This window comes from Harpia harpyja, chromosome 4 (assembly GCF_026419915.1).
Source record: "Harpia harpyja isolate bHarHar1 chromosome 4, bHarHar1 primary haplotype, whole genome shotgun sequence".
Classification (NCBI taxonomy): Eukaryota; Metazoa; Chordata; class Aves; order Accipitriformes; family Accipitridae; genus Harpia; species Harpia harpyja.
Window position 1 is genome coordinate 74862835 of NC_068943.1, and position 26497 is coordinate 74889331.

Consider the following 26497-nt stretch of genomic DNA (forward strand, 5'->3'; position numbering starts at 1 on the left):
AGGGAGAAATCACAACAGTCCAATATACACGTCAACTACCATGGGAATACCTGAATTTACAGTTGTACAGTCTATGTGGTGAGTTGAAGGACCCTACAGTACACTTCTCTCAATTATAAAGAAGAAAATTTCATTTACACAACAAAATTAAATACCAACAACAAAATGTTTTAATAGTAAATACTTGAAAAAGCTGAATCAATTTGTCTTAACTGAAACTGTAAAAACTGCCTTTAACAACAGACCTGACAATTATTCTTAAGAAGTGGCATAGCTATAGATGATCTCAGCATTGGACTAAGACTAGGTGACAAGGTAGTTTCTTTGCGCTCTTTTATCTGCACTGTTTCTTACCACTCACATTATTTCTTTGTGTGTGAGAAACATGAAGATGCAACATCACCTCAAATGTCTACTTGATCTTTCTCTAGTGAACTCATATGTACAACTATGCATTCCCCAAATACAGGGAAAATACCTTCCAGAGTCACTCACTCATTTTAAACCTAAATTTGTGCATCTCCAATGCTATTTATAACATCACAGGACCCTTATATACATACATAGCTCATTTATCTTTCCATAGCCAAGCCAGAAAACTGGGGGTTCTAGCTCAACAAAAAATATCTTTTGACACATTAAAAAGTCAAAAGGAAATGCTGAGGCAGAATCAGAAGCACACAACTTATTATACCTTTTTCTGAACTCCAGTAGCAAATTTAGCACATATTTGCCTATCATCAGGAGCAGATGTTCTTAGGAAGGTTTCTTGCTAAATTCTATTTGCAATTTTGAAGGCCTTTTCGGGTGCAGTCATATCATATACCTCCATAGCACTGTCTCTCATTTTAAATCAAATCCATTTTTTCACTCAGGCTGAAATATATAGCTTACCTCATTCACACACCTACAAAAATACCATGACAGACAAGACTGGATAAGGAAGCAGCTTTGCTTTCTATGCACAGCTTCATTGTGATCATGCAGGCATGGTGCAATTTAATACTTCATATACAGTCTAGCCCTAAAAGAACTTATGTATCCATGCCACAGGAAAACCTTTTGCAATATTCACTTTGCAGTGTCTCAAAATAATTATTAGTGAAACCAGATGACAGTAGCAAATATAACGGTGGACAAGATACAGGATACCACTACTTTGAAGCCATGGTACTTTCTTCATTAGAAAAATCAGGAATAGGTTTCTCCAAAATACACAGTGACAAAATGTTTCATTCTACTTTATGTTTACAATTACATCTTCACTTACATTGCGTCAGCTGGGAGCGGTGATAAGAGAAGAGGGAAGAGGGCTTCCTCCTCTCCCAAAAAGTGAACCCCAAGTATTTGCGCTGCCTCTTAGGGAGTAATCAGTAGTTGGCATTTCAATGCATTTACTGTTAACTGTCAGGTGACCATTTTGTAGCTATTCATGGCTGCAGACATTGCACCTCAAGATATTATACTGAAAATAATAAAATAAGTGTTGATAGCAATACAACCTAACTACTAAGACATCCATTTTAGTAGGCACGGCAGGTTTTCTTTAAAACAGTTTATCAACCTATCTAGGACAGATTTTAAGGATTTCATTTCTATACAGCAGCAGAAAAGCTGAAGGAAAGATTTGGCAAGTGACCCAAATTTTAGAGACATTTGTATTGCAACACAGGCATCACTAGTTCCTGTTGGGAAAGGAACTTTTTGTTTCTTTTTCAGAGGGAGGATAAGGAATGGTGTGGAGCTGGAAGTTACAAAGAACATTTCAGCAGTCTTGAGGAATAATTTTCCAAAAGTTTATTCACTGACAACTTGGTCTTTTACATGAGAGAAACGAATAGATGAGATGACCACAGAGAGCAACATTAAGTGTCCATTTAGAACACTGCCCCAGAGTATGAAGCCTACTCCTGTCATTTAGAAGGGCTAATGACAGATTACAGAACAGCACTTCCCAATATATCATGCAACCTTAGCCAGGGAGCATTTGAAAGCTGATCTTAAATTTGAAAGTAAACTTCTTCCTTCATGTGAAAGAAGATTTATCACTCTGGTGACTAACCAGAAGGAGATCTGGGGATCACAAAGAAAGACTACAGCTAGAGGCACAGGGGAAGGGAACAGTAACCATTGACTCCAAAGATACCAGTTTAAGATACCAAATCTCTTCTCCATGTGTTATGTGAAATAACTAGTGTTCTTGCCTTTCTCCTTTCTCTGCTCACCAGGGCCGAACAAGTAATTTAGGTACAGTGATGTCTTTACAGAAACAATCAGACTATCTGCCTGGCTACTACCACTACAATTTTTTATTTTTGGCTTTCTCTTTATAGCAAAAAACTCCAGCTCCACATTACGTGAAGAAATTTGGCGTAAACCCAACTTACAGCCAGTTATTACAAGCAGCTTAACAGTCCAGGATTTTACTTGAACTGACACTGTTTCATCTTATGTAGCATCCCTTCTCTTCTGCATGTTAAGTGTGGCATATTTTTAACTGAATCCATGGAGCTTTTCTCCAGTGAGAGGCCCAAGAGACCAAAGCAGTCAGTAGATGCTGGTTCAGACAGGCACACCAGAAAGCAGGTGGGCACTGTGAAAACTGCACCCGAGCTTTGTAGCAACAGGAGTTAAAAGACTACCCTGCCCTTGAATTACACATTTAACATTTTCTCTTCATGAAGGCAGCAGAAAAAAATACTTTTTAATTTGCTTTTTAATTCTCTCTCAGGCAAAAGCTCATGGATAAACTGGGAATTTTTCCTGCAGGTTTGACTGCTTCTAGGTATAGATCTTTACTTTGGAATTACATCTACCAGCACCTCATCTTGCTGCTGCCGTGTAGAGGCCCTTCATCATTTCAACAGCTGTGAGCAACAGAGCTGTGTGCAGGTAACAACACTCCTCCCAAAAATGGGAGCCTCCTGAAAGCACTACGGCATCACTTCAGCTTTTTTTTTTTCCCCATATGCCAAATATCATACCATAGGTGGTCCTTGAAAGGCTTTCACTGCAGCCACTGAACTTGATTTGCCACTCTCCTTCCTTTCTACACTGAGAAATAAAGAAAATCTGTAAAATCAATGAAGCCAGTACCACAAGGCCTAAAAGCAAGGGCTCGCAGACCTGGAACTGGCACACTTGGCAGGCAAGCAATTACAAAGTTGACAGGGGAAGGAAAAGGTGAGAAAAGAGAACAGTCAGTCGCCATTTTCCCTTGGAGCATGTATGAAAATTAATTTCAAACAATCTCACAAAGGAAGCTGCCAGGAACTAGTTACAGTAACAGGGGAAATCATCATTCATAATTCCTATGGCTGTGATCAAATTATAAAGAATAAAGTTAGCCAGAGAATATCAAATGGAATGGCAATATATTTACTTTCCTTTGTTCTGCTTTCTTCCACCAAGAGAAATTAAAGTGTACGTTCTTTTACAAAAAAAGCCATAGGCAGTGATGGCCTGTGTATCTGCAGAGATTTACAGCACAAGAGCGAACAAAAAGGAGGTGTAGCATCTTTTATCTCTTAGTGCTTTGTGCAAACCCTGACAGCCTTACTGCTTGAAACAGCCAAATCACAGAAATTGGAAAAAAAAAAAAAAAAAAAAAAAAGCCCGAAAAGGGGCTGTATCAGAAACAAGAAGTAGTGTTCATTTTCTGTTAGTGGAACTTTTAGGGGTCTGGGGAAGGAAGGTTAAAAAAAAAAAAAAATCAACACAAACATCAACATTTGATTAGGGATCATAACTCATTTGCTCTCTGAACTGAGAAATTCTCCAGAGCACTTACTTCATGCAGCCCAGTCTCTCACTCTTCTCCTGCAGTGACACTAATGTATTTCTATAGTAAAGAGCAATTCTATTCTTTGCAGTTTTGTTCAGAAGAAAAGCAAACTATTGTTTTTCACCTTAGAGCATCTACTAAAACGTTGCATCACAAGAACAAAACAGTGCTACAGCAACTGGGCAGATGAGCGTTTTCTGTAGCTCAGTGCCTAGTCATGCTATTTTATGCCTTTTTGTCTTTCCAGCAGGTTCATTTACTCTGGCCACCTTGTCTGTAAAAGTTCCAGGCTCCCTTATGGGCTGAAGCCTCAATTCTCGAGGTACAGTAATGATCGAATGCCAGCTCTCAATTTAACAGTGTGTTGACTCTAACTTCAAAAACCATCCCAGGAAATCACCATTAGATGAAACAAGACCATGAAATTCATGCCATCATTATAAACTGTAAGCCAGCTGTTTTTCTTTCTGAAGTGTCTTTAATTTCGTTTTATTTTTCCCTAAGTCACTACACAAATGTCATTGCCAAAGACTTATCTCTTGCAAAGATGCTGGGACAGTACCAAACCAGTCATAAAATCTAAACACACTTTATAATCAAATTAAACAATGCTAAACAAGACAAATGATTATACTTAGCTTTATGCCCTGGTCTTCCTAAGATGATCTAAATCACAGTTTCCTTTCACATGTCCTATACAATTGGTCTGAAGCCTGAAAAAGATACAGTTTAGAGCCTTTCTATACCTTCCCCACTTTCTGTTTAAAAATCTCTTGTATTCTGTTCTAGATCTGCCATTGAAAGAGTATCATAACAACTACCAATTAAGTTTCATTTCCCTTGATTTCATACAAAAAAAAAATAGATATATTCTATGCATACCTGGTCTTCCTTCGTCCTCGTTTCAAAAAAGTGTGAACAAAATTATATATATGATACATATGTCATGATGGATGTATCACTTGCGTGGAAATCCCTTTTCCGTAGCTTTATTTTGGGCTGTGGCTTGTTTGTTTCCATTTTTTTGTGATCATGTTTCCCCTCCTTTTGCAACCTAAAACTTTTGTAATATTCAAGCACTTTTATTTTCAAACTGGCCCTTAATTGTCACCTCAGAGAACATCTGTACGTTGTTTACATATAGACTGGCATAATTTCTAGCAGCTCTTACCTGGCACAAGAGACTTACAGCGAGCATGCTGACAGCCAAGTTTATTAAATATGCAAAAGCAACACAGTTAGAGGGCTTCATTTCTTCTGGTTTGCAGCTGTTAATTTTTTGCTCAGCATATAATTCCTCTCTTTTTCTAGAATAACATTCATTAAGCTTCAGCACAACCAACTGGAACCTCCAGGGAACATACACCTTCTCAACAATTTACTGGACCTCAATAACATTAAAGCCTGCATTTGCTCACTAACAAAATCTTCATTGCCTCCTCAAATTTTGATTAGGAACCTTGAATATTAAAGATTAACATACTTAACCCAGTGCATCATACAGACATCTTAGACTGAAGCATAACCTTGGCTTATTCCTAAGTTCAACTGCCTTAAAGATACTAACCCCACATTAGCCAAAGCTATCTTTCATTCGGTTATCACATTTTTCGTTGTTTACTTGTTGCATGGAATCTCCACGCAACTGTTCCTTCACGCCTCTTCTAGTATGAACAGATTACCTGTTAACCTAAAACCAGAGGTTCACTGTAAACGCATGGAAAAAATTAGCCACACGACAAGATCATTCCACTGCAATGCACTACAGATCGCTGCTACCGTCTGCAGATCAGCATGTGTACTAACAACTACTCATGTTCCCAAATGAATATTGTCTTTTATGCCACAGGAACAGGTTAGTAGCCATAGACAAGATCAATTAGCTGTTGTGTTACACAAGCAGACTACAGTTCTACCCTCCTATTGCAGTCACTTACCAGCAATGTCAAAACAAAACCATGCTCTAAGTTTTAGCAACGCTATTCCCTCTGACACTTTTCCTTTACTGAATCAACCCTAATCCATAACTGAAAATAACTTTTAGCTGGTACCTTCAATTTATGAGGCTGCTTCAGACAAGGAAAAGCACTCCTGAAGTATAGAAAGCTAGTCTATATTTTAGACTTTTCCACTCAAACATATTATTGAATGATAGTTTAAATAGGAGTTTTTTTCACAGGATAGAAAGCCTGCTAGTCCGCAGAACGTGATCACAACTCCCAAAGATTTCTCCACAGTCACAAAATCCATGGGTTGGTTTGGGGGTTTTTTTTTTTGCACTCTTTTCCAATTAAAACACCTGCTGGCACCATAATTCAAAGGGGGCCCATATTTTTAATGCTGTTTGCTAAGAACATCCCTCCCCTCCACCCCTCATTTCAGTCACACAGCCATAAGAAACACTTGCAAAATGTGTATTCAGGGTTTGCTGGCAGAGTGCGAGTTTCTCCCTATGAAACAGATCATTACCACACCTCTGCAACAGAAAAAAGGAGAGGAAATACACTTGCTTTCCTCTAAAACAACACAACTGTGCTCTCCTCCTCATCCCATAGCACCTGAGAGGCCTGAAATCTTGAAGTTTATCATTCCAACAGTTAGACAGAACTCAGTCATCTAGCAGAAAGGGAGTTTAGACAAAATGAACATTTAAAAAAAAAATTCTAACCTAGTCCAAAAGTCATAGAATCCACTTGTTTTCCAACTCTAAACAATTGTAACTAAGCCTATGTAAGGGCCTTACCACATCAGCTTGAAGAGAGACAGGGCTTATTGAAGGTCATGTCCAGGTCAAAATTCTTCAACAAAAACCTCTCAATTGCCTCCCTTATTTCCATTTAGAAGTACCCTTATATAGAGGAAACAATGTTTTGTTTCTCTATTATAAGGGATGAGAGTCTTACACAATCTGGCCATTTGGCTAAATTATCTGCTTACACATAACAGCTGAATTGTTTAAGACTGTCTTCTCATTGATGGCTATTGGAAGAAATTCCAGAGCTAGTTTATCACTGCACTATTGGGCTATATGAAGTGACAGATAATGGCCTGCAAATAGATATATAGCTATTTCAGTGAAAATAGCTGAGGGACTGCTGTTAGCTCCTAATGCAAACACATAGCAAAGAAGTGAAATTCCATTGAGAGGGTTTTCTTTTTTCCTTCTCGCCTCATTTTTCCCCTCTTCCAAAAGAGGAAAGTGTTGTGCTTGCTAATAAAGAAATACTAAGTAGGGCCAGGGCAGGATGTATTTTGTGTAATCTGTAATTTTTATTCCTTTATTATGCCTCCATCCTAATCTCAGAGGAACCCAAACATTAAGAAGGGGGTAACTTTCATTTAAAATCTGAAGTTTAAAATTTGCTTTCAGTAACAGAAAGAGGAGAAAGACATTGTTTCAACTAGTTTGCACTAGTTTGCAGTGTTGGAACTTGCAGAAAATGAATACTTCTCTTTGCAGCAAACAATAAGAGAGAATATTAACCAAGAGAGTTACAGTATTTGATATGGAACATTCAAAATTAAACACGAAGGGTGACTGATGAGTTCAGGGTTAATAATGCATTCTTCCTTAAAAGGAAAAAAAAAAAAAAAGAAAGAAAAGAAAAAAAGCATAGTTCAAACCGAGTCCAAAGATGGCAGGTGACAGAAAGCAGTGACCTCATATGACTGTTCTAGGACCACATCCCGAAACCCAGCACAATTAGCACTAATTGGTCAGCAGTCTCAGCCTAAATGCCAAGAATTGAGCAAGCACTGAAAACCAAAGTCTCCGCCTCTCCCCAGGAAGGATGCTCTCTTCAGGTCAGAAATTTGAAACACGAGTGCAGAGAAGCCAGCACTTCCCCTGTCAGCACAACACTGGGCCTGTAGATACAGAGCTCATCAGCAATTGAGGAGCATCTACAGCATCAGCAGCATTTCCACTTGTTACTTCACTTGCGGCACCTACCGTATTTACCATACACCAGAAACCAGCAGTAAATATAGTTTCACTACGACTATGAAGAATTGCTTTCTGTAGCACAACATGGTACATCAATTATCAGGAACACCATTGACATCTTCCACCCACATTCAATTTCCCAGCTATGCAGGACTGCCTAAGTTACTTCTGCTTGGAAGTAAAATGCTTTGCAACAAAGTATATCAAGAGTGCCCGGCATGAAAACATCACAGGGCAGCCAGAGAGCCACACAGGTCTGCAAGCAGGGGATATGAAATAGGAAGCTTGCAGGGCAACTTTGGAACATGAAGTCTCATAGCAGTTTGTCTTGATTAAAAACAGAGAGGAAGGCAAAAGGGAGGGCAGAACTATTCCAGAGTCCCTGATGACTAGCAGCAACAGGACAGCTTCAAACAGCACTATTTTCCCAGCTACATAGTGAGCGCAGGTTTCTTAAAAATAAGCTCGGACGATCTGCATGAGGCAGGAGATGAGAAAGACAGTCAGTTCTTTAGATGGGAACTGGTGAAGTACTATGCTGTTTTAGGCACCTGTTTTACTGCTTCAGGACTTCATGAATTTGGGCAGGGTAGTTGAGCCCTAAGGGAAAGAGGAAAAAAAAAATTGCTCTCTGAAAAATGGCAGCAATCAAAAAGCACTGTGGTAAAATATTACAGTAAGATGGTCTCATATATCAAATATTGATCCAGCTCCTGTAAACACGTGAAGTTCATGGAAGTCAATTTTCCCATTAATCCTACATTCATGCCTTAATAGAACTACCCCATATTTTATACTCATTTTCATTCTCGCTGCAATAGCAAAATATTTGCAGCTAAAAAATCAGACTTGCCTTTAAATGTAAGAGGATTCTAAAAGCATGTCCTGAAATATTTCACTCATCTCTCTCTCCTCCTTTCCTCCCTTCCAAAATACTGCTGAAATGCTATTAAAAAAAAAAGTTATATCTTAGAACCTATCTTCTCTCCTGTTAAGCTGCATTCTGCTTGCAAACAGGAATGATTCGTGCAGCAGTTAAAAATACTGGATTTATGAAGCTTTATGTCCTCTCCCATTTTGTTTCTTCTTGTCCTCTCACCTTAGAGAAACCATTTTATTTCTAGAGAAGCCCGATACATACACAGAGCACTAGAGAGCACAGTCTTCTGTAAAAAAGGGTTTACAATAAAGTACCCATTTATTATACAGTTTCATTTGGCACTGATAATTAGACAAATGGTTACGTTTAGGTCAGCCTCATTACTCAAGATGTGCACAACCTTTCTCTGAAATGGGCTAGTGGCATGTTCTTCTTTTTGAGTTTTGAAAACATCATCTGAAAATGCAGAAGTAAGTGGGGGAGGGCCAGGTTAGATGACAGGAAGTTTTACACTATATTAAAGTGCCTTCTCATCACAGCCACAAAACTCAGATATGCACCAAATGCCTGACTGTACCATATTTTTACCATTGAATTTACACTACAGCAAAAGGATTCGCAAATGAACATGTACTATGGCTGTACAGCAGACTCATAGCAGGCCCAGATAGAGACCAAAATTCAGCAGAGTACTAAGAATTTTTCACATGGGGTAAAAACATGAAGTTCCTTTTGATAGGAAGTAGGCAACAGTCACAGCTGAAAACTGCTGCATTATAGTTTTGGCTATTTCAGTCTTCACTCATAAGCTAATAGGGCACTAGCACAAAGTATCACAGAAAATTGCAAGTTGGAAGACCTCTGGAGGTCACACAGTCAAACCCCCTGCCAATTTCAGGGGCCAATTTCAAAGCTAGGTCTGGCTGCTAAGGACCTTATCCACTACAGTTTTTAATACCTCTAGAGATGGAAATCCAACAGCCTCTTTGGGCAGCCCACACCAGTGCTCAGCTACACTTGCTGTGCAGAATTGTTGCCCCTACACTCAATTCCCCTGCTGCAGCTTGTTCCCACTGCCTCTTTTCCTTTCACAGGGCACCTCTGAGAAGAGCCTGGCTCCATCTCCATCTTCTGTAACAACAACCCACGAGGTAGGCAGTGACAGCATTTGGAAACCCCTGGTACCAAACATGGTATTCTAAACATGACCTCATGAGTGCGAAGTAGACAGGAATAATCACTTCTTCCTACCCAATAGCTACGATCTTGCTCACACCTGTACCAATGCACTGAGTTACTCCTTCTCACGCGCAAGAATTTGCTTTGGGGTCTTTTTGTTGTTTTTTAAAAACTTTATGAGATTCCTGTCAGCCAATCCCTCCCTCTTGAGGCCCCAGTGAATGGGAACATATTGACTATGCCTCCACAATCTGATATCATTCACAAACATGCTGAAGGTACACGCTGTCGCACTGTTCGCATTCATACCAATGCTAAACAGTACCAGTCTCAGTCCCAACCCTTGAGAAACACCAATGGTCCAGCCAGTTTTCTTGCCACCTTTTGGCTCATGTGTCCTGGCCATATACCCCCAAATTGACTATCAGAGACTGTGTCAGATGTCTTTCTAAAGTCAAGATCAGGGAATACTACTGCTTTCCCTCCATCCAAAGACACAGCAGCAACTTTCTTGCAGAAAGCAATCAGGTTGGGCACTGGCTCTTCACAATCACCTTGTTCTTTTATGCTTGGAAATGGCTTAAACTAAACCATTGCTTGGGGACTTACTAAAACATTTTCTTTAAGGACTGAGAACACATGGGTTCTTGGGAAAAAAGATGTAGTGAGCTCCTAAATCTGACTATCAAGAGAATACTCTACCTACAAGTTTCTCCTTGGAATTCTGCCCATTCTTCTCAGCTCCATCTCCAGTCACAACCAGATTCTGCATCTCTGGCAATCACTTGTCTTCATGAATCAACTTATCCTATCCTCAGAAAGAGGAGGGGAGTTCTCAGAATCTCATGTCTCTCTGGTTCATCAAAAAATATCCCTCTGATATTCCACTGCTTTTTTTTTTTTTTTTACCAGATCCCTGCCAAAATTCTAAAGGGAATTAATCCAAAACATGCTAACAGTTAACAAATGACATCTTGCCTACAAACCAAAGCCCCTAGCTGTCTTTGTCTGTCACTGATAAATTGCATACGAAGGTGCAATCTGAAACCAATGGAGAATTAAATTCCATTATAGCTATTATATTTACAACTTGAATTTCATTTGTTGTCCATATTTCTAGTTTTCATGTCTTTTGACTTACTGGATAGCCATTTCCAGGCTTCACCTACCTCATTTTTTTAAAAGCCAAGAAAAACTTTCTCCCTTCAGCCTTCCATTGCTTCTGTAGTTACTGTGATTATTCTATAATAAATGCCAGTACCAAATCAATTTTCATCTCCCAAGACTTCCAGATGTCTATCATTGCAAGTATTCTCCCACCAGTTTTCAGCTTTCCAACTTTTAATCCATATCCAAAAAGAAATGATGTCCATCTCATTCATTTTAAATGATCATTGACTTATGTGCATTCTTAGCCTATTCACGTTTGTCCAAATGATAAGGTTTTCTTGTCCCTTCAGTCACTAAACACCATGTTGCACTTTAAGCTCTCTAAGTCCTCATTAGCTGTACGTTAAGCATGTTCTGCTTACCATACACCCAAGTCATGTTTCATCCCATTCCTGTGCATACATTATCTCATGAAATCACAACAGATGCCAGTTCTTCTACAGTCATTTTCAACACAAACAAGGTGTGGATGTTTGGAGGTGGAGTGGTTACAATTTACACTTCTCAGTTGTTTTCTAAAGCAGTAAATCCTAAACTCATGAGATGCTGATCATTAGATATTATTTACTAAATCTACTGTTTCAAAATAGCCTTTTTTTTTCACCGGTGCACTTTTAGCCTCCTTGTATTTCAGTAGATAACAGTCATTATATCCAAAGTTCCCTTTAATTCTGGCCTCCTCCCTTCTATAAGGTTTTATGGTAGATCTAGATCTATTTAGAATGTCCCTTATACAACTAGAACAATATCAAGCACTCCAGACTTAACTTTCTCATCTAAAAAAATAGAAACTGTCTGCATAATTTAGCAATGCTTTTGACAACAAAGGCACTGCTTCATTTTCCAACCAACAACTAGCTTAATATAGTAGCCTACTTCAGGATATGCTTCGAAAATTAAATTTTGTTCTCACTTCTACTGCCCAATACATATGTACTACGTCGCTGCTGTAATGCCTCCTCTTCATCCACAATTGATTACCCTGTATTTCATACCTGAAAGTGATCAAGTGCCAATGATTTATTTTCTAAATCAACTTCAAGTCATGTAGACATTAGAAAACTTATCTTCGTTGAATTCACTGTAACCAGGATTAACCTACTCATTTCTCAACACAGCCTTTCACACTTTTTTGCCCCACCACCCCATGACCTTCACATTTTTTCAAAACTTCATAGGAACAGAGCCTTTGCTGCTGCTCTCAAAATTCAACATAATGTAAACATCCTCTGGAATGTGATCACCAGTATCACAGCAAAAGAGTATTTTGGCTGACCCAAGCATTCACTGTGCTTTTAACTCCCTGTGGTTTTATAAATTTAACACTAGCCATAAAAAAATGAAACAGCAGAAAATGAGAGAATTGCATTTTAAGTTAAGTATTCATAAAAAAGGACCAGAAGATACATGTTTCTGATGCATCATTTCTCTTCACAGCTGAGGAAGTCAGGAACTCACCTAAATTACCATGTATCACTTCAAGAGTGAAGACTCATGTTGGATCGCGTTTGAGATTTAAAGTATTTTATATGAAGGGGGTTGATTATTTATTTTTAAAGAGGGTTCTTCTCAAGAAGTCATCACAAAAGAAATAAGAAAATACTCTCAGCTACTAGCTATTTTCCTCAGTCTGTTCTCCAGTGGATGAATGCCCCAGTCCCTGAATGCTAGCAATGTATTTAAAAAATACCCCAGTCAAGTTCCACAAGCAGGATACATATTTCAAGGTAATCATTTACCCATCTGACAGAGATGCACTATTCTTTCACTTCTGTCAGGGAAGTTAGAGAAAGCTTCCCAATTTTCTCCTTCATTTTCATAAGTAATATTGTAGTTCTGGTCTCTCAGAAGAGATCTATCGATTTGTACCTTACCATGATTTTTTCTGTTCCCAATGGAATTCTAAATTCACTCTTGTCTGAGCTAGTTGGATATACCTAATAGAAGACATTCTTTAAGGAACAATCCCATATTAGCAAGAACACAGAGCAGATGACAGCCCCTATGAAACATTTTTCTGGTTGTTCACTTTGAGTGTCAAAAAGCTGCTAACAACAATAAAGCAAGACTTATTACACATTGTCCTGACAACATAATGCTAAGTGTACACATTTTGCCCCAGTATGCCACTAATTTCGGTGTAAAAGAATCAAATAGCAATACTAGTGAAAAGTTACATCTGGTAAAACTCACCTTGGTATGAAGAAATCAAGGAAATAAAAAGCAGCAAAAGAAGAAATACCCTAAACCTTGGATCTCCTATTTTTCAGCAATGCAGTAATATGTCAAAGTGTTTATTTTTGTTTCTGCTTTTAAGAAATTTGCAAAATGAAGACTATGACTGCTGAGTACTTCTATTACACAAAGCTGCTAATAAGAGGAACAATTATGACTTTCCCCAGTACAGTTCAATAATAAAGCCTTGTTTATTCTTTTCTAAACACTGCAGTTTAAAGCAAATACTAACTTCAAGAATTTCATTGGCACTTTTTTTCACGTTTATTTCATTCGCACTCCGTTATGCTTCAGAGGACACTTCACATGAAACATTTAGATGCTAGTTCATAAAGCAACTACCATGTACACAATGCAGAAATTCATATACTGTATAGTAAGTAGCGTCTCTTTGGCAGAACTGAACTATATTAGTGTATCAGTAGAGTTCACAAGACATGTACGAACTTGTGAAATTCCGAAGACAGAAGTATACAGAGCACTACAAGAAATCCTCCCTGACATGCTGTCATAGTTGCTTTTAATTTGTAATTTCCATACCATTTTCTCATCAAAGTATTAACATTTCCATCACCAGACTCCCATATATCATTGCCTTACATTGACACCTGCTGGAAGTGACTGGGATTGTAAATGATTCCTTTTTCCTCAGTAAGTGTCGGATTTAACTCTACAGGCAGACCAACAATTCTACTTTTAGTAAACTAAGCACAGACATCTGAAAAAACTAAGCTGCATGACTTTTTAACAAACAGAAAAACATACAATGTGTAATTTTAAGCTATGCAAAAATTCCCAAGGCTATCGCTGCATGGATTCTCAATCAGAAAATATATTTTAATAACAGCCTTTGAGAAGATTTTTACTACCCTTGGGTAGATTTAAACTCAACAAATTAAGTATCCAATCATTTACTAGGCTCTCAGCCTAATTAACAAATAATTATTACTGCAAGAGTCACTAAAGAGTTCTTGTGTGACAAATGTTGTTACAAACAAGCTTATACACAAAAATGTGACTAAATAGGTTTTAAAGCACTTTTAATTTCCTAGTGCTTGTGAAAAGACAATTAAAAACCATGTCTTTACACTAATGAAAAAAAAATTGCCTTATTCACAAAAGCTAACAGGCCAGTTTAATGATAGAATTGATAAAGACAAGAATAACTGAGGCATGCTCATTAAAATAGCTTGTATGCATACAAACCGTCTATCATTCTTCATAATGAAGATACATGTCTTAGTACAGCTTTATAAACAGTAGCACACTGAAACACCCATTTGAAAACAATGTGATTTTCCCCATATGCCAGAACTTCCTCTACAAGCTTCACCATTATGAACCAGATACCGCATTATACCCTTTTCTTACTTCCAAACTCTACTATAGAGATGGGATCCCTTTTACTTGATGTCATTTTTGTATTTCTTACAATAGAATACACATTTCAGATTGAAGCAAGTACGGTGAGTGACAGTGGCTTTGCTTTATCATCGAAACAAGACATGGTCACGCACTTTGGTTTTCACACACCTTGTACGCAAAACTCGGGTGTAGTTTCACCGAAACACACAAACAGTTTTAAAGTATCACAAGCAGCAAGACTAAAAAAAACAAGTTCAAAGGCAGCCAAATAGAATTTCTATAAGGTTATGTCAGTATACAGCTGAAGGCCTCTCCAATTTTATATTTTTCCAAAGTTACTAAGTAGGATCCTTATATTAAAGTCCAGTAATACAGCACAGTATGACCATTCCACACAAGCACCAACACTGCAGCAGTATTAACTTGTGGACTTTACAGACCAGTTTGAATTTTTTTTATTTATTTATTTTAATCTGTTGACTGATCAACCTACTTAAAAAAATGATTTTTACTAGGTAGCTTATATAATTACCACAGTATTAAAGTTCTGAACTGCAGAACCTGTGCAAAAAAAAAAAAAAGTAAACACAGTCTTGGTGGAAGCAGAAATAGTCAGCCACCAAAACAGGTAACAGCAAAAACACCAATATGAGTGGTAGCCTATGTCAACATGCTTTTCCTCCAACTTTTCCTTATTTTTTATTTCTGAAAGAACTCTATAAATACAGGCAGGTGAAGTCAAAAGTTTCATGGCTGCGTATTAATCTGCTGAACTCATTCCTAATTAAAAGTTTCAAAAAGCTCAAAAAGCAAAAACACTGGGCATAGAAGAATGCAGTTATTCTACATAATGGGTACCCAGGAGTTAAAGTACTGCATTTACCACAAACTAACCAACTCCTTTGGAAAAGGAGATGTGGTAGTATTTTACAAAAGATCATTCAACGTTAACAGTTTCCTTCCGGACACTTAAATGGCAGGCAAGAGAGCACTTTTTTTAAAGAATGTATCCCTCTGACAAGCACAGGGGGGTTTTGTATTGCATTCTTTAACAAAACACACACGAGAGCATGGCAGGCTTTAAAAACACACTAGATACTGCCCAAAATATCTAGGCTCATCCCATTCTTACTTTCTTTTCTTTTTATCTCAGAAAGACAACAGAGTTAGCATTAGAGACTCTCAAGATTTAGGGCTTATGTTTCTTACCTTACAAAGCTTCTGGTAACGGGGAGAAGAAACCGCCATCCTCTGTAAACGATGCAACAACACCACAACTTTCTGCAGAGATGTTCTCACGACAGCCATCATTTTAAGTTTGCCACACTTCTGAAGACACCTCAGAATTTGCATTATAAATGAAGAGCAACTATCATTTCCTCCCGGTCACTGGACAATGATTTGCCAGCTTTCTGAGCATGCTCTCTTCCAGGACTGCTTTTGCGAGCCACAGGCTTTATACGTTTCAAAGGCAAAGGAGGTTGATACAGCATAAGTTTCTCTCCCAAAATAACCCCGTGAAACAAATGCAATAAAAAAATAACAGCCTTCACAGATCCCTCTAACCGGTACTGCTCAGGTCTGCTTGTGCAGAGTGTAAATGAAGTTGTTGAGCAGCCGAGTGTCTGCCACCGTTCAGGAGTGCACTAAATAGCCAGGAAGGGTTATTAATTTAAGCCTGAAAGCTGCAGGAACAAAAAAGGAATTCCTTCAGGAAGACGGCTCCAGTGTATCACAACAGTTGTTCTCCCCTAGTAGCTGCTTTCTATCGGCAGACCAAGCATTTGCTCCCTCACTCTGGGAAAGGATGCTCTCGCTCTCAGACTGAACGCAGCTCTGGCAGAGCTATGGAGAGTGAGTGAATAACAGACTCTGTTATAAATCTTGAGAGAGGAGCAGAGGAATACCTGCCCTAATTATATCAGCTATATGTTAGAGGCTAATAAATCATACAGGAGCTTCTCAAAACTAGATTACCCAATACAAAAGGAAAAACTGCAGGGGGTAAACCCCTCTGCTATGAAAACTCTCTTAAAGCTAATTTAGTCAAAGGGACCTCAAAGGTTTTCACTTGCACCACAAAGTAGGAATGTTTTTCAGGAGCTGTTTCCAATTAAAACCTTTTCCTGAATGACTTATTAGGACAAGAAAGAATAGGGTTTTGACAAATTAAAAGCATACAGTTGCACCATCACCCCTTTTCCTAGCCATCCTTGAATCCAAAGAGCTAATACCATTTTGATGCTTTTCCCATGACAAAGCAGAATTATTTAAGCCATCTACGGATGGCAGTAGGACATTCAAGAGCATGGAAGTGTTTTGCTACCAGCGAGGCACTCCCAATGCAATACAGCCAACATACCCCTAGGTGTGGCGATACTGCAGCGTAACAAGAGACAGCTATTTCTTATTACTTCCAAAGGTACTATGATGAATCTACTTAAATCTGTATTAGAGAGGCTGTTGTAGCAAAGGTTCAGGGAGGCCATTATCAACACAGTATGTGGTAGACACCATTACAAGTAACTGTATTATTTAATGTGCATATTGCCACATGAACAGGTACATACACTTTTCAAGCACATCAATCAGCACAGTATGGAGGCACCAACTACAGGTAGCACGGCAAGTTCATATGATCCTAGATAATGCATCGCTTAGATGCCAGTGCATTATACACTGCTTTGCCTCTTCTCAAGCACTTTCCATCTGAGGGGATGAATGCCAGGTGCAGGTTCTTCATAAAGCAGATTTAAAAACTTTTCCCATCCAATTCCGCTAACAAAACCTTTTCATCCTTATTTTTAGAACTGAATCAATGTAAACACCTTTTACCTGTACTCTGTTTTGTTCCTGATCTGTCCAGCACCAATGACAACATCATTCTGAGGAAACAGAGCCTTCATTCCACTCTGTATACAGAAATCTTACCACCTGTATTCTCCACCTTGCCAGACACCTTCTTTCCTCACCTTCACTGCTTATTTGAACCACCCCCCTGTACTCCATTGCTCCTGACTTGTATCAACCCTTCTCTCCCACCACAAGCCTGTTTCTTTAACCTACCAGCTCTAGCCTACCCTCATTAGCTGACATGCTGTTACCAAACATCTTTTGAAGAAGCCTTTGAAGCAGCACAAGTCCAAAAACACAAAGGCATTCAGAAATCACTGTGCAAGAGGTCAAACCTCTTCTGTGTAAGACAGAACCCACGGTCCACACCTGCCTTCTTTCAGGTCTGCTTTTTTCCTTCCCAACTAGTAGACAAGTTTGAATCAAGCAGTGAGACAAACGAACACCCCACCGCTAGTCATGTTGATTTTAATTTACAGTAAAACAAAACTTTCAAGTTATTTTGACCACCTTTACATCTGCAGGCACAAGACTTCACACACATTGACCCAGCATTACTTCTTACTATTTCCTAGCTCATTTGCTGCATCTTGCTTCAAATTAGGTTTTAACCTCTTTCAGGTGGCTGCTAAATATTTTGCAACAGACTGGAATGTTTCAGCACTAACCTGAAAGGAAAATCATCTGCAACATTTAGATACTGAGAGAATGAATTGGAAAGAGTGATAATTGTGAATTTCCTCCTTTTCAAAAAGAAATTATTACCACACTCAAAGTTTGCATTATTTACATAGTACTGCTGCTGGCCTCAGATGTCACAATGGAAGGCAAAAAAAGGCTTCAACAGTGCCCAGATCACTGATTCCACTGTAGAGTGGCTTGAGCTGCAGCCAAACAAGTTAGCCCCAAAATGTAATGGAGAACAGTCCTCCCATGCACACACAGATGTCAGTTTAATGGATGATCCTATTTTGAAAAACACATGACATATAACAACAAAAATTCATCATGTTTTGTCTATGTTCAGCACATATTTCACCAAGAATTTATCACACCTTAAACTCATAGTAAAGTTTTACTCAATGCACAGGCCTTGGGGGCAGAGGCATCTTCACATAGAGCAGAGAGTCACAAGCCCTGCATTCTTCTCAAAACCATTTAGAAGAAATACTTCTTCACATATTCAAAGCACAAAGAGAAGAACATTGTTATTTTATACCACTCAACAGGGGAAGAACAGGAAATGATCTTTATTTAATCAGATATTAAGCTTAAGAACTTGCAAGGGAGTGGGCTGGATTTTTTTAAGGTACAGCAAGACATTAGAGCTTCATTTTGTTTTCAAAAGTTTATCTCAACAAATATTTGAAAACAGAAACATTGATTTTTTGAGTGTTTGCCAGTGTCATGATATGAATGTCTTCAGTTATATTTAAAGTGTGACTGAAAGACAGTAGGGAACAAAGTTCATTTCAGAAGCCGTTATGCTATGATAGTCTTTGACATGCTGTACTTCCTTTGGTAGTTGAAAAAAGCTCACAATATTATGTAAAGTCATGGGTAACTTAAGTGATTATGCTTCACGCGCACAGTGTGTAGAAGCATACAGTCACAGAAAAAGATGGACAGTATCAGGTAACGGGATGCTGAACAAGGGGAGGCCATGCCCAAGCACCTACATCTGCCTTCTCAGTGGTTACAAGCCAGGACAATGGGCTTGGTCAAGAGCTGGTTGACCATAGACCTTCTCCACACAGCAGGCAGTCTTGCCCAGCAGTTCTCCCCTCACACAGCACAACTCTGGCAATTTTAACCAGACTGCAGTACAATGAAGAAGGGCGAACAATCTTCCATGATCAAGGTGCTTCACAGCTGCACAGAGCCAACAAGCAAATTGTGAAATAACAGCTTTATCTTGGTGTGATTGACTACACAGAAGGCAAAGTAATGCAGAAATAAGTCTACGCACAGCACTGCCTCATGTTGTTAGCCTCCAGTGGCCCCATTCTAGCTCTTCCACCTCCACTACACTACTTGTTTGGAGTTTTTTGCCAATAGAAAAGTATAATATTAACTTCTAGGTGTTGCCATTACAAACTAGTCTCAGCATGAGTTACCTGACTGACCAGAATCATATAAACATTGGTTAGTGACATGTCATCTTCAACAGACACAAGCTTCCACAATATATTGTTCTCTTCCTTATGGTTACAGTGAGTAGCTTGCTATCAGATACTTTAAACTGTCTTGTTTCATTTAAATTCATATAGATACGTTCAGATTAACAGCGCTACTGAAAACAGCACTTTCTTTTCATTATAAGCTGTTCAAACCCCATGAACTTAGACCACAGGCAACATTATTCCAAACCCAGAGTGCAGGATTTAGTAACTGATCTAGCCACCCAGTTCTGTGCATATCAAAATAACTGTGCTAAATGAGGCAATCTAATTGAAAGAAAAAAAAAATATTAAAACATTCAGGAGAAAGGTGACACATGAAAAGCATTCACATCAGGTAAACAGGACAAAGGAAATTCATATATCTTAGAAATACAAAATCCTTTTAGCCAGTGATGCTCAACCTTTTGCTGCCACAGACTCAAAGATAGTAATTTTTAGAAGAGCTGTCAGGTCTCCACACCCTTTCCTCCTGTTTTCCCTCAATACACTGTACCCTTAATGCAGACTGAACTCAGCTCCTCTCTCTCCCTCCTACCTCCCCAAAGGAGATGTATGGGATATGCAAAGGCAGGAACAGCCCAACAATGTGGTACTCAGCTAGTCCGTGCTTCTTAGACAGGGAGAAGGGATCTCCTTTCTAGATTTTAGACAAGCTAGGGTGTCCATATATTAAAAAGGACTGTATGTGGAGTCAGTCTCCTCAGTTATTTCTCAGGTTTCCAGTCTGTGCCCTGCACGGGAAGGAAGGCCAGCTTGGGAGGTGCTGGGCAGCAGGAGAGGGAGAAGAGATGATCCAAGCACGACAACTTCTTGAATTGCTGTAAAAGCAGGAGGAAAGCAGCAGGCAGGGATAGGAGACAGTGCAGCCCAGGAGGGCTTTACTTGGAGGGAAGTAGATTAAATTGTTTGGTTGGACAATCACACAACATGACTTGGTTTAATCAAGTTCCTGAATACAGTCACCCTCCAAGGACATTTAAGAGCCCTCAGTGCCACAGATGTCCACTAAATATGTGTTTCAAACCTTAGGAAGAAAAATCTGCTTCCTTTACACACCTGACTTCTAAAATACTGGTTTTTAAACACCTTCCAATAGGCTGCAGGTTTCCCCACTCTAGTAGATAGCTTTCCTTTATAACATTTGCCATTGAGAAAAAGCACGAATAACAGCAGTATATTTCGTTTCTCACCTGCATCTGCTTTCTGAGTTCCCTTATGCAGGCACTGTCCTGAGCAGTGTTCTCACGCTGGGATGCATCTGCTAGAACATTAACTGTCGTCTCTGCCTCTTGAAGCCACTTTAGGAAGCTCTCCAGATCCTTGTGTGAGGCCTGTACTGTCTTCAGCTCTGTCTCTAAGAAATTCTGCCTATCAACAGCTCTGAAAACAAGACAAGTGTCAGATTATTCCCCCATAACATACAGCATTACATACATCATAATGAAACTACTAAAAGGAAATCTGAAAGTTATCTCTATTAAGAAACTATACATCTGTCACAGCTTGTTTTATCATTATTTATATCACTGTTTCTCTGGTTATTATATCTATAGCTACCCACAGATGTTCTGAACTGGTTATATATGTCACAGCCCTTTTTAAAAAGGCATGTGGAAAAAACAAAGTTATTAATTAAAAACCTAGCTTTTCGAGTATTACCATCATGGACTTATGCTACCCCAAATGGTAGAACTGTTATTCCCATGTATGAAAAGCGTGAATGCTTTTCCTCATCAACAAAAACCATACAGAATAGAAGCGCTGAGGGTTTGAAGAATTTTTTTCTTCCTCTTTTACAGTGGGCAGAAATATTTCCCTAAATTCCTAAGAGTTAAAGTGCTGAGGGATGAAAAGTCAAATACCTGTTTCTCTCTGCTAAAAGATTTTTGACGCTATCACTTAGACAGAATAATACACTGCCATTGTAACAGCCAAGCCATGCTCAACATGCTTAAATCTAAAAAAAGACTGGCAGAATGTAGTCCAAATTTTCAATCAATCCAAAAGATCTCTGGTTGGTACAAACACAAAAGTTTTTGTTTGTAAGAGGATTTTTTAAGATGTAAGGAACTCATTTAAAACCTTCGGATTATATCGTTGACGAGCAACTTCAAAAGATTTCCTAGAAAAAGATCACGTTGTATTTCTGCATATCAGAACTGTTTCCTTGTCATTGAAATGAAACTCAGATGAGAAACTGTTACAGTCACCTCTGATTAACAATATTAATTAAAGCATGACAGACTAAATATCATCTATTTGAGGCGGTTATTCTGCAGTATCCTTTTTCCCAAAATCAGGACAAAAGAAAGAAACAAGCTGTCCCACACCAGCACACTGTACAGAAATCCCTAACAGGGGTACCATCTAGAATGCTGCTGCTAAATAAGTAGCAAGTTCAATTTTATTTTCACATCAAGCACTAATCATATTGTAAGATTTCAGGGGTAAAGTGATATTTAATTTCAAGTACGACAAGGCCAAAACACTCAGCATTTGATATTTTCATATGAGTTGAATAAGTTTCTCCAGACAGGACCAAACTTATGTGTCTTCTGCTTCCTCCTAGTCTACTTCGGCTTTCTTTCCTCTTAGCCATGCTGTGGCAACAGTACTGCTTAGCAGCATTAGGGAATCACTGTGTTTAGAGTCACAAATTCAAAAGTAGCTAAAATGTTCTTTTTAGAAAAGAAGCTATAGATGTTCATTACCATTCAGGATGGTATTTCAAAGCAGGTATTCTGGTTTGCTAGCACATCAGGAAAGACAGATGCAAGGAAAAGCTGTTTTCCTTCAAGGGCAGTAAGAAAATCTCATGCACTTCCAATCCTGCCAGGCCTACGTTCCTAAGTATTAGCATAACCAACTGAATTTTCTAGAGACTACTTGCAAAAAGATAGTGTTGCAACCCCCACTTTAGGAGCTTAGGTTTTATGTCACTTGTTAATAATTGCTTTATCCAAAATGAGATTGTGTGAATCACTCCTGACTTCATGCTCACCCAAGTTTTGGCTACTGGTAAATAACTAGCAGGGCAAGAAACATTCATTCTTGCTTCTCACTTGAAGCCCTGGAATGCTTCACTCACTCTTGAGAAAAAATAATAAATAGCACGCTAGAGATTACAAATGGTTTGATAGATATTGCCTAGAAAAGATAACAAGCACCAGCTCAAAAATTAGAGCACACCAAGGAACTGCAAGAAAAATGTAAAGTAAAAGCAGTTATGAGCTCTGACTTCAAAACCCTTTCCCTCTGCAGGGATTTTCTTCCCTAGCAGGGGGTTAAGGCCAAAGGTGGAAGAACAGGAGTGACAACAGGAAGAACAGACTGGTAATAAAGGTGACCTTCAAAGAAAAAGCAAAGCCCCAAAGGATGAAACACTGTAAGTGACCCAGATCTCCAAGTCTAAGTACTGATGTACTAGATGGGACTTGAGACAACCTGAACTTTGTAGCTAATAACATTCATTGAAGAATGACATCTTCAGCCTGAAGTTTTAATTTCTCAAACTTTGTTTGGTTGAAATTAAAGGAAAGAATGAAATCCTATTACAGTCCCACTGCTGTCATGATATTTGAATTAAAGCTGAAAATCATCCCTTTCACTAAATACATACTTCAGCAGCCTAAGTTAGCAGATTTACAGCTAATGTTCTAAGATTACATGGGTGCTTTTAAAGAGGACCTGTATAGCAGTAGCAAGCAATACTTTTACAGAGCAGACACAAACACTTCCATTTCCTTCCAGTAAAGGCTAGAATGTAAATGTAAAATAGAAAATGATGGAGAGTTCTGTACTGCAGATTAACGACTACCCCTTGCTATAAAAAGATGACTCACATTTTCAAAGAATTCTAATACAATTAGAACAGTCTCAAAAGACAGAGGGTCCTTCCAGGACATAAAACTTACATTTAAGGAGAACCTGGAGAATCCTTTACAAATGTGGCTAACTTCATTTAACACAGTGATAGTGGAGAAGGTCTAAGCAGATTCTATTAGCAAAGACACATCCAAGAAAATGAAAATTGTAACTCTATTATTTAAGTTTTCATGGCACTGTTTCAGATTTCTCTTCCACCCAATTATTTTTTCAGATTTAAACTAAAAACCTGCAACGCATACAAGTGTGTGATAAAAGAAAGTCAGAAAATAACATCTGAGACTGTACAGACATCAACTATAATCCATTACTGAGGCAGCAGAAACACAAGGAATTACTACAGTTTCACTCTAAAATATAAAAACAGAACATGAATAGCCACTGGGCAGAGTATCCATTTTACACAATGTCAAGCTGGGGAGCTTCAATCTCTTAATGCCAACAGTTTTAAAATAAGCTCCTTCAACTTTACATGCCATGGCTACAGTCTCCCTGGTAGTGTTCTTGTGCTATTCAGGACTGTGATTCTCCAGTGATGTTACTAAGGACCCATTCTAAAACCTCCAAGCACCGGAACAAATTGGTATTTTAAAGCATTATGCTATAAATGCAGATCTGCGCTTATAAGAAGCCGTAGGGCCACATGCGTGCTCCATATACAACCCCTGCATGTCCTGACATCTGCCACATGAAGTAAACCTTGTCACTCAAGGCTCACTAGTATTTCTATTTATTGCATTTAAAGGAAGTATAAAAACCTTCATTCCCTTGAAAAAGTGCTTTCACTGCACATTCTCCCCTTTTGATTCTACTCTGCTGCTCTATGGAGTTACGCTGAGCAGGTCCATGCTCTGGCTACCCACTGGCTCTCGGAGTTCTCCTTTACATTCTATCCCTAGTCAAAAAACAAAGCAGATACTCAACTTCCTAAGGCTGGAGACTGCAGAACAGTAGCCCTAGTGATAATTGAGGAGCCTCAGTTATACACAACAGAATGCAATTGCTTATTATTCCAGACTTTAAGCAGATTCAAAAATAATTAGAGGCTTCCAGGCAGGAGCTCTTCTTTCTGGTCACCTGCTCTGAGTGGTGGGCAGTTTTATGCCAGTTCTAGCCAAAACACTGCAAAGTCTGAATGTAAATGAGACTACTACAGAGCTGTAGTCTACTGTTACTGCTAATCCAACACAGAGCTCTTTCCCCTCACAGTCTAATTGCATCTTCATCCCCAGATGTCATCATGACATTCAGATGAAGTTAATGGCATTTTTGGAAAAATTATTAGTTTACTGTGAGGAAAGAAAGGATAATCTAATGGTGAAAATGCTGCAGCCCCTAATCTTAATGCAAATGAATGGTCAGGAAGGGCTGTTTCAGAAGATGACCTCATCACTACAACCTAGTTCAGAAAAAGTAAAAGTAAAAAGCCAAGGAAGTTTTGTCACATGCCAAAGCCTTTCCCACACTCTACTGGAAGTTGTCTGAAGAACCATGAAAAGAAGTCATCCGCATCACACAGAATAATTATTAAATGTTTCACTCACTTAACAAATCCTATCTTACATCTCAAAACATTTAGAGATTAACAAATTTTTATTCTCTCTCAAATAACATGGAATGAGCCATACAAAGTTTTGCCTATTTTGTACCTCATCTCTCAGTGGACATAACCAGGAAACCAGCTGCCACATCAAAAGCACAAAATGACCATTTTCCTCCAAAGAAGGCTAAGACGACATTCTACTCTGCTTCTTTCATTACCTCCTTCTTGCCACTGCAAAGTTCTCCTCTCACTCCCCAGGATATACCATCAACTTCAGAGGCATAGTTACCTACGATTTTTATTCCCTTAACTGACATCTCATTACAAAAGCAGCTTCCCCTTTTACATGCACATATATGCACACATACACACAGACTTTGGTTGTCATCTCCCCCACTCCCATACACACAGGAACAATTTTCTCTTCTGTCCCTCTAACCACAAAGTGTATCATCTTCTAAGCTGCAAGCACTGAGTCAGACACTATTCTAAATGTTAATTGTCTATCAAATACTAAAAAGAATTTCTGCAGAGATTAGATTACACTGCAGGAAAAAACATTATGCATAGGGAAACACCGTATTGTCATTAAGACATATTTGCAAATATGCCTTAATACAGGATGAATAGAAAGAAGTAAGGTTCAAGTATGTCTCCATTCCTATAAGCTCAAGTATTTTCTAGATGGGAGTGCTAGAAGCATCGCACTCAGGAACCCAAAGCGCAACCCCATTCAGGGGAAGTTTCCATTAGATGAAAGGCCATAATGAATTAATGCATCGGAAGACCAAGCTGAATACTTACAGCCTTATGAAAAGAAAGCACAGCAACAAACTACAAAGACATAAAGCATACTAGCATCAAGGAACAGGAGAGGAACTGTTCAAAGACACTTAGAGAATAATAGCCACAAGCACACCTGAGACCAAACACGAGACAAGTACTTTTTTTTTTTCTCCTTAAAAAAAAACACCACATAAATGGGAAGCCATATCGAAGCCTTCCGTGGTGAACTGTGATAATTTCAATCATCAAAACTCAAAACAGTTTCACTGTAATTGACTAATTACCCGCAGTAGCCCTAAATGCCGCAGTAAAGCGGACAAAAGAGACTGCAATACACATGTATACATAGGATACAAGTTTAAGACACAAACAGCTACATATACAGTGAAACCTTGTAATTACCTTTGGTTCAGATTAACCCAACAAGTGTTCATTTGGTCAGTGGTTTCCTTCATCCTCCTGGTGTCATCATCACGATACTCTCGAAGTAGTTTATTAGAAAGATCATTGAATGCAGCTACCGTGATGTCACCTCTATGTAAATCCTGTACTAACAGCTAAAAAGCAATGAGACAGAGTAAAATAAAAATCAGACTATTTTTCATGTTATGCATTTTACCATTAAACCCTCCTTTTTGCTTTTTTTTATAAAACAAAAAAGTGCATATTTTTCATCTAGAAGAAAAAA

General features: G+C 38.6%; 1 protein-coding gene across 3 annotated transcripts in view; it reads right to left on the reverse strand.

Moving 5' to 3' along the window:
* UTRN (utrophin) overlaps positions 1 to 26497 on the reverse strand; it is a 391603-nt gene that overhangs the window by 203947 nt on the left and 161159 nt on the right. For 2 of the 3 annotated variants that reach the window (XM_052784810.1, XM_052784809.1), the window contains 2 exons: positions 26212 to 26366; positions 20786 to 20975 (listed from right to left, as the gene is read on the reverse strand). In XM_052784810.1, coding sequence (XP_052640770.1) covers positions 20786 to 20975; positions 26212 to 26366 — 345 coding nt within the window. Of the gene's footprint in view, positions 1 to 15768; positions 16347 to 20785; positions 20976 to 26211; positions 26367 to 26497 lie in introns of those variants that run through there. The other variant, XM_052784811.1, reaches the window with a different exon arrangement.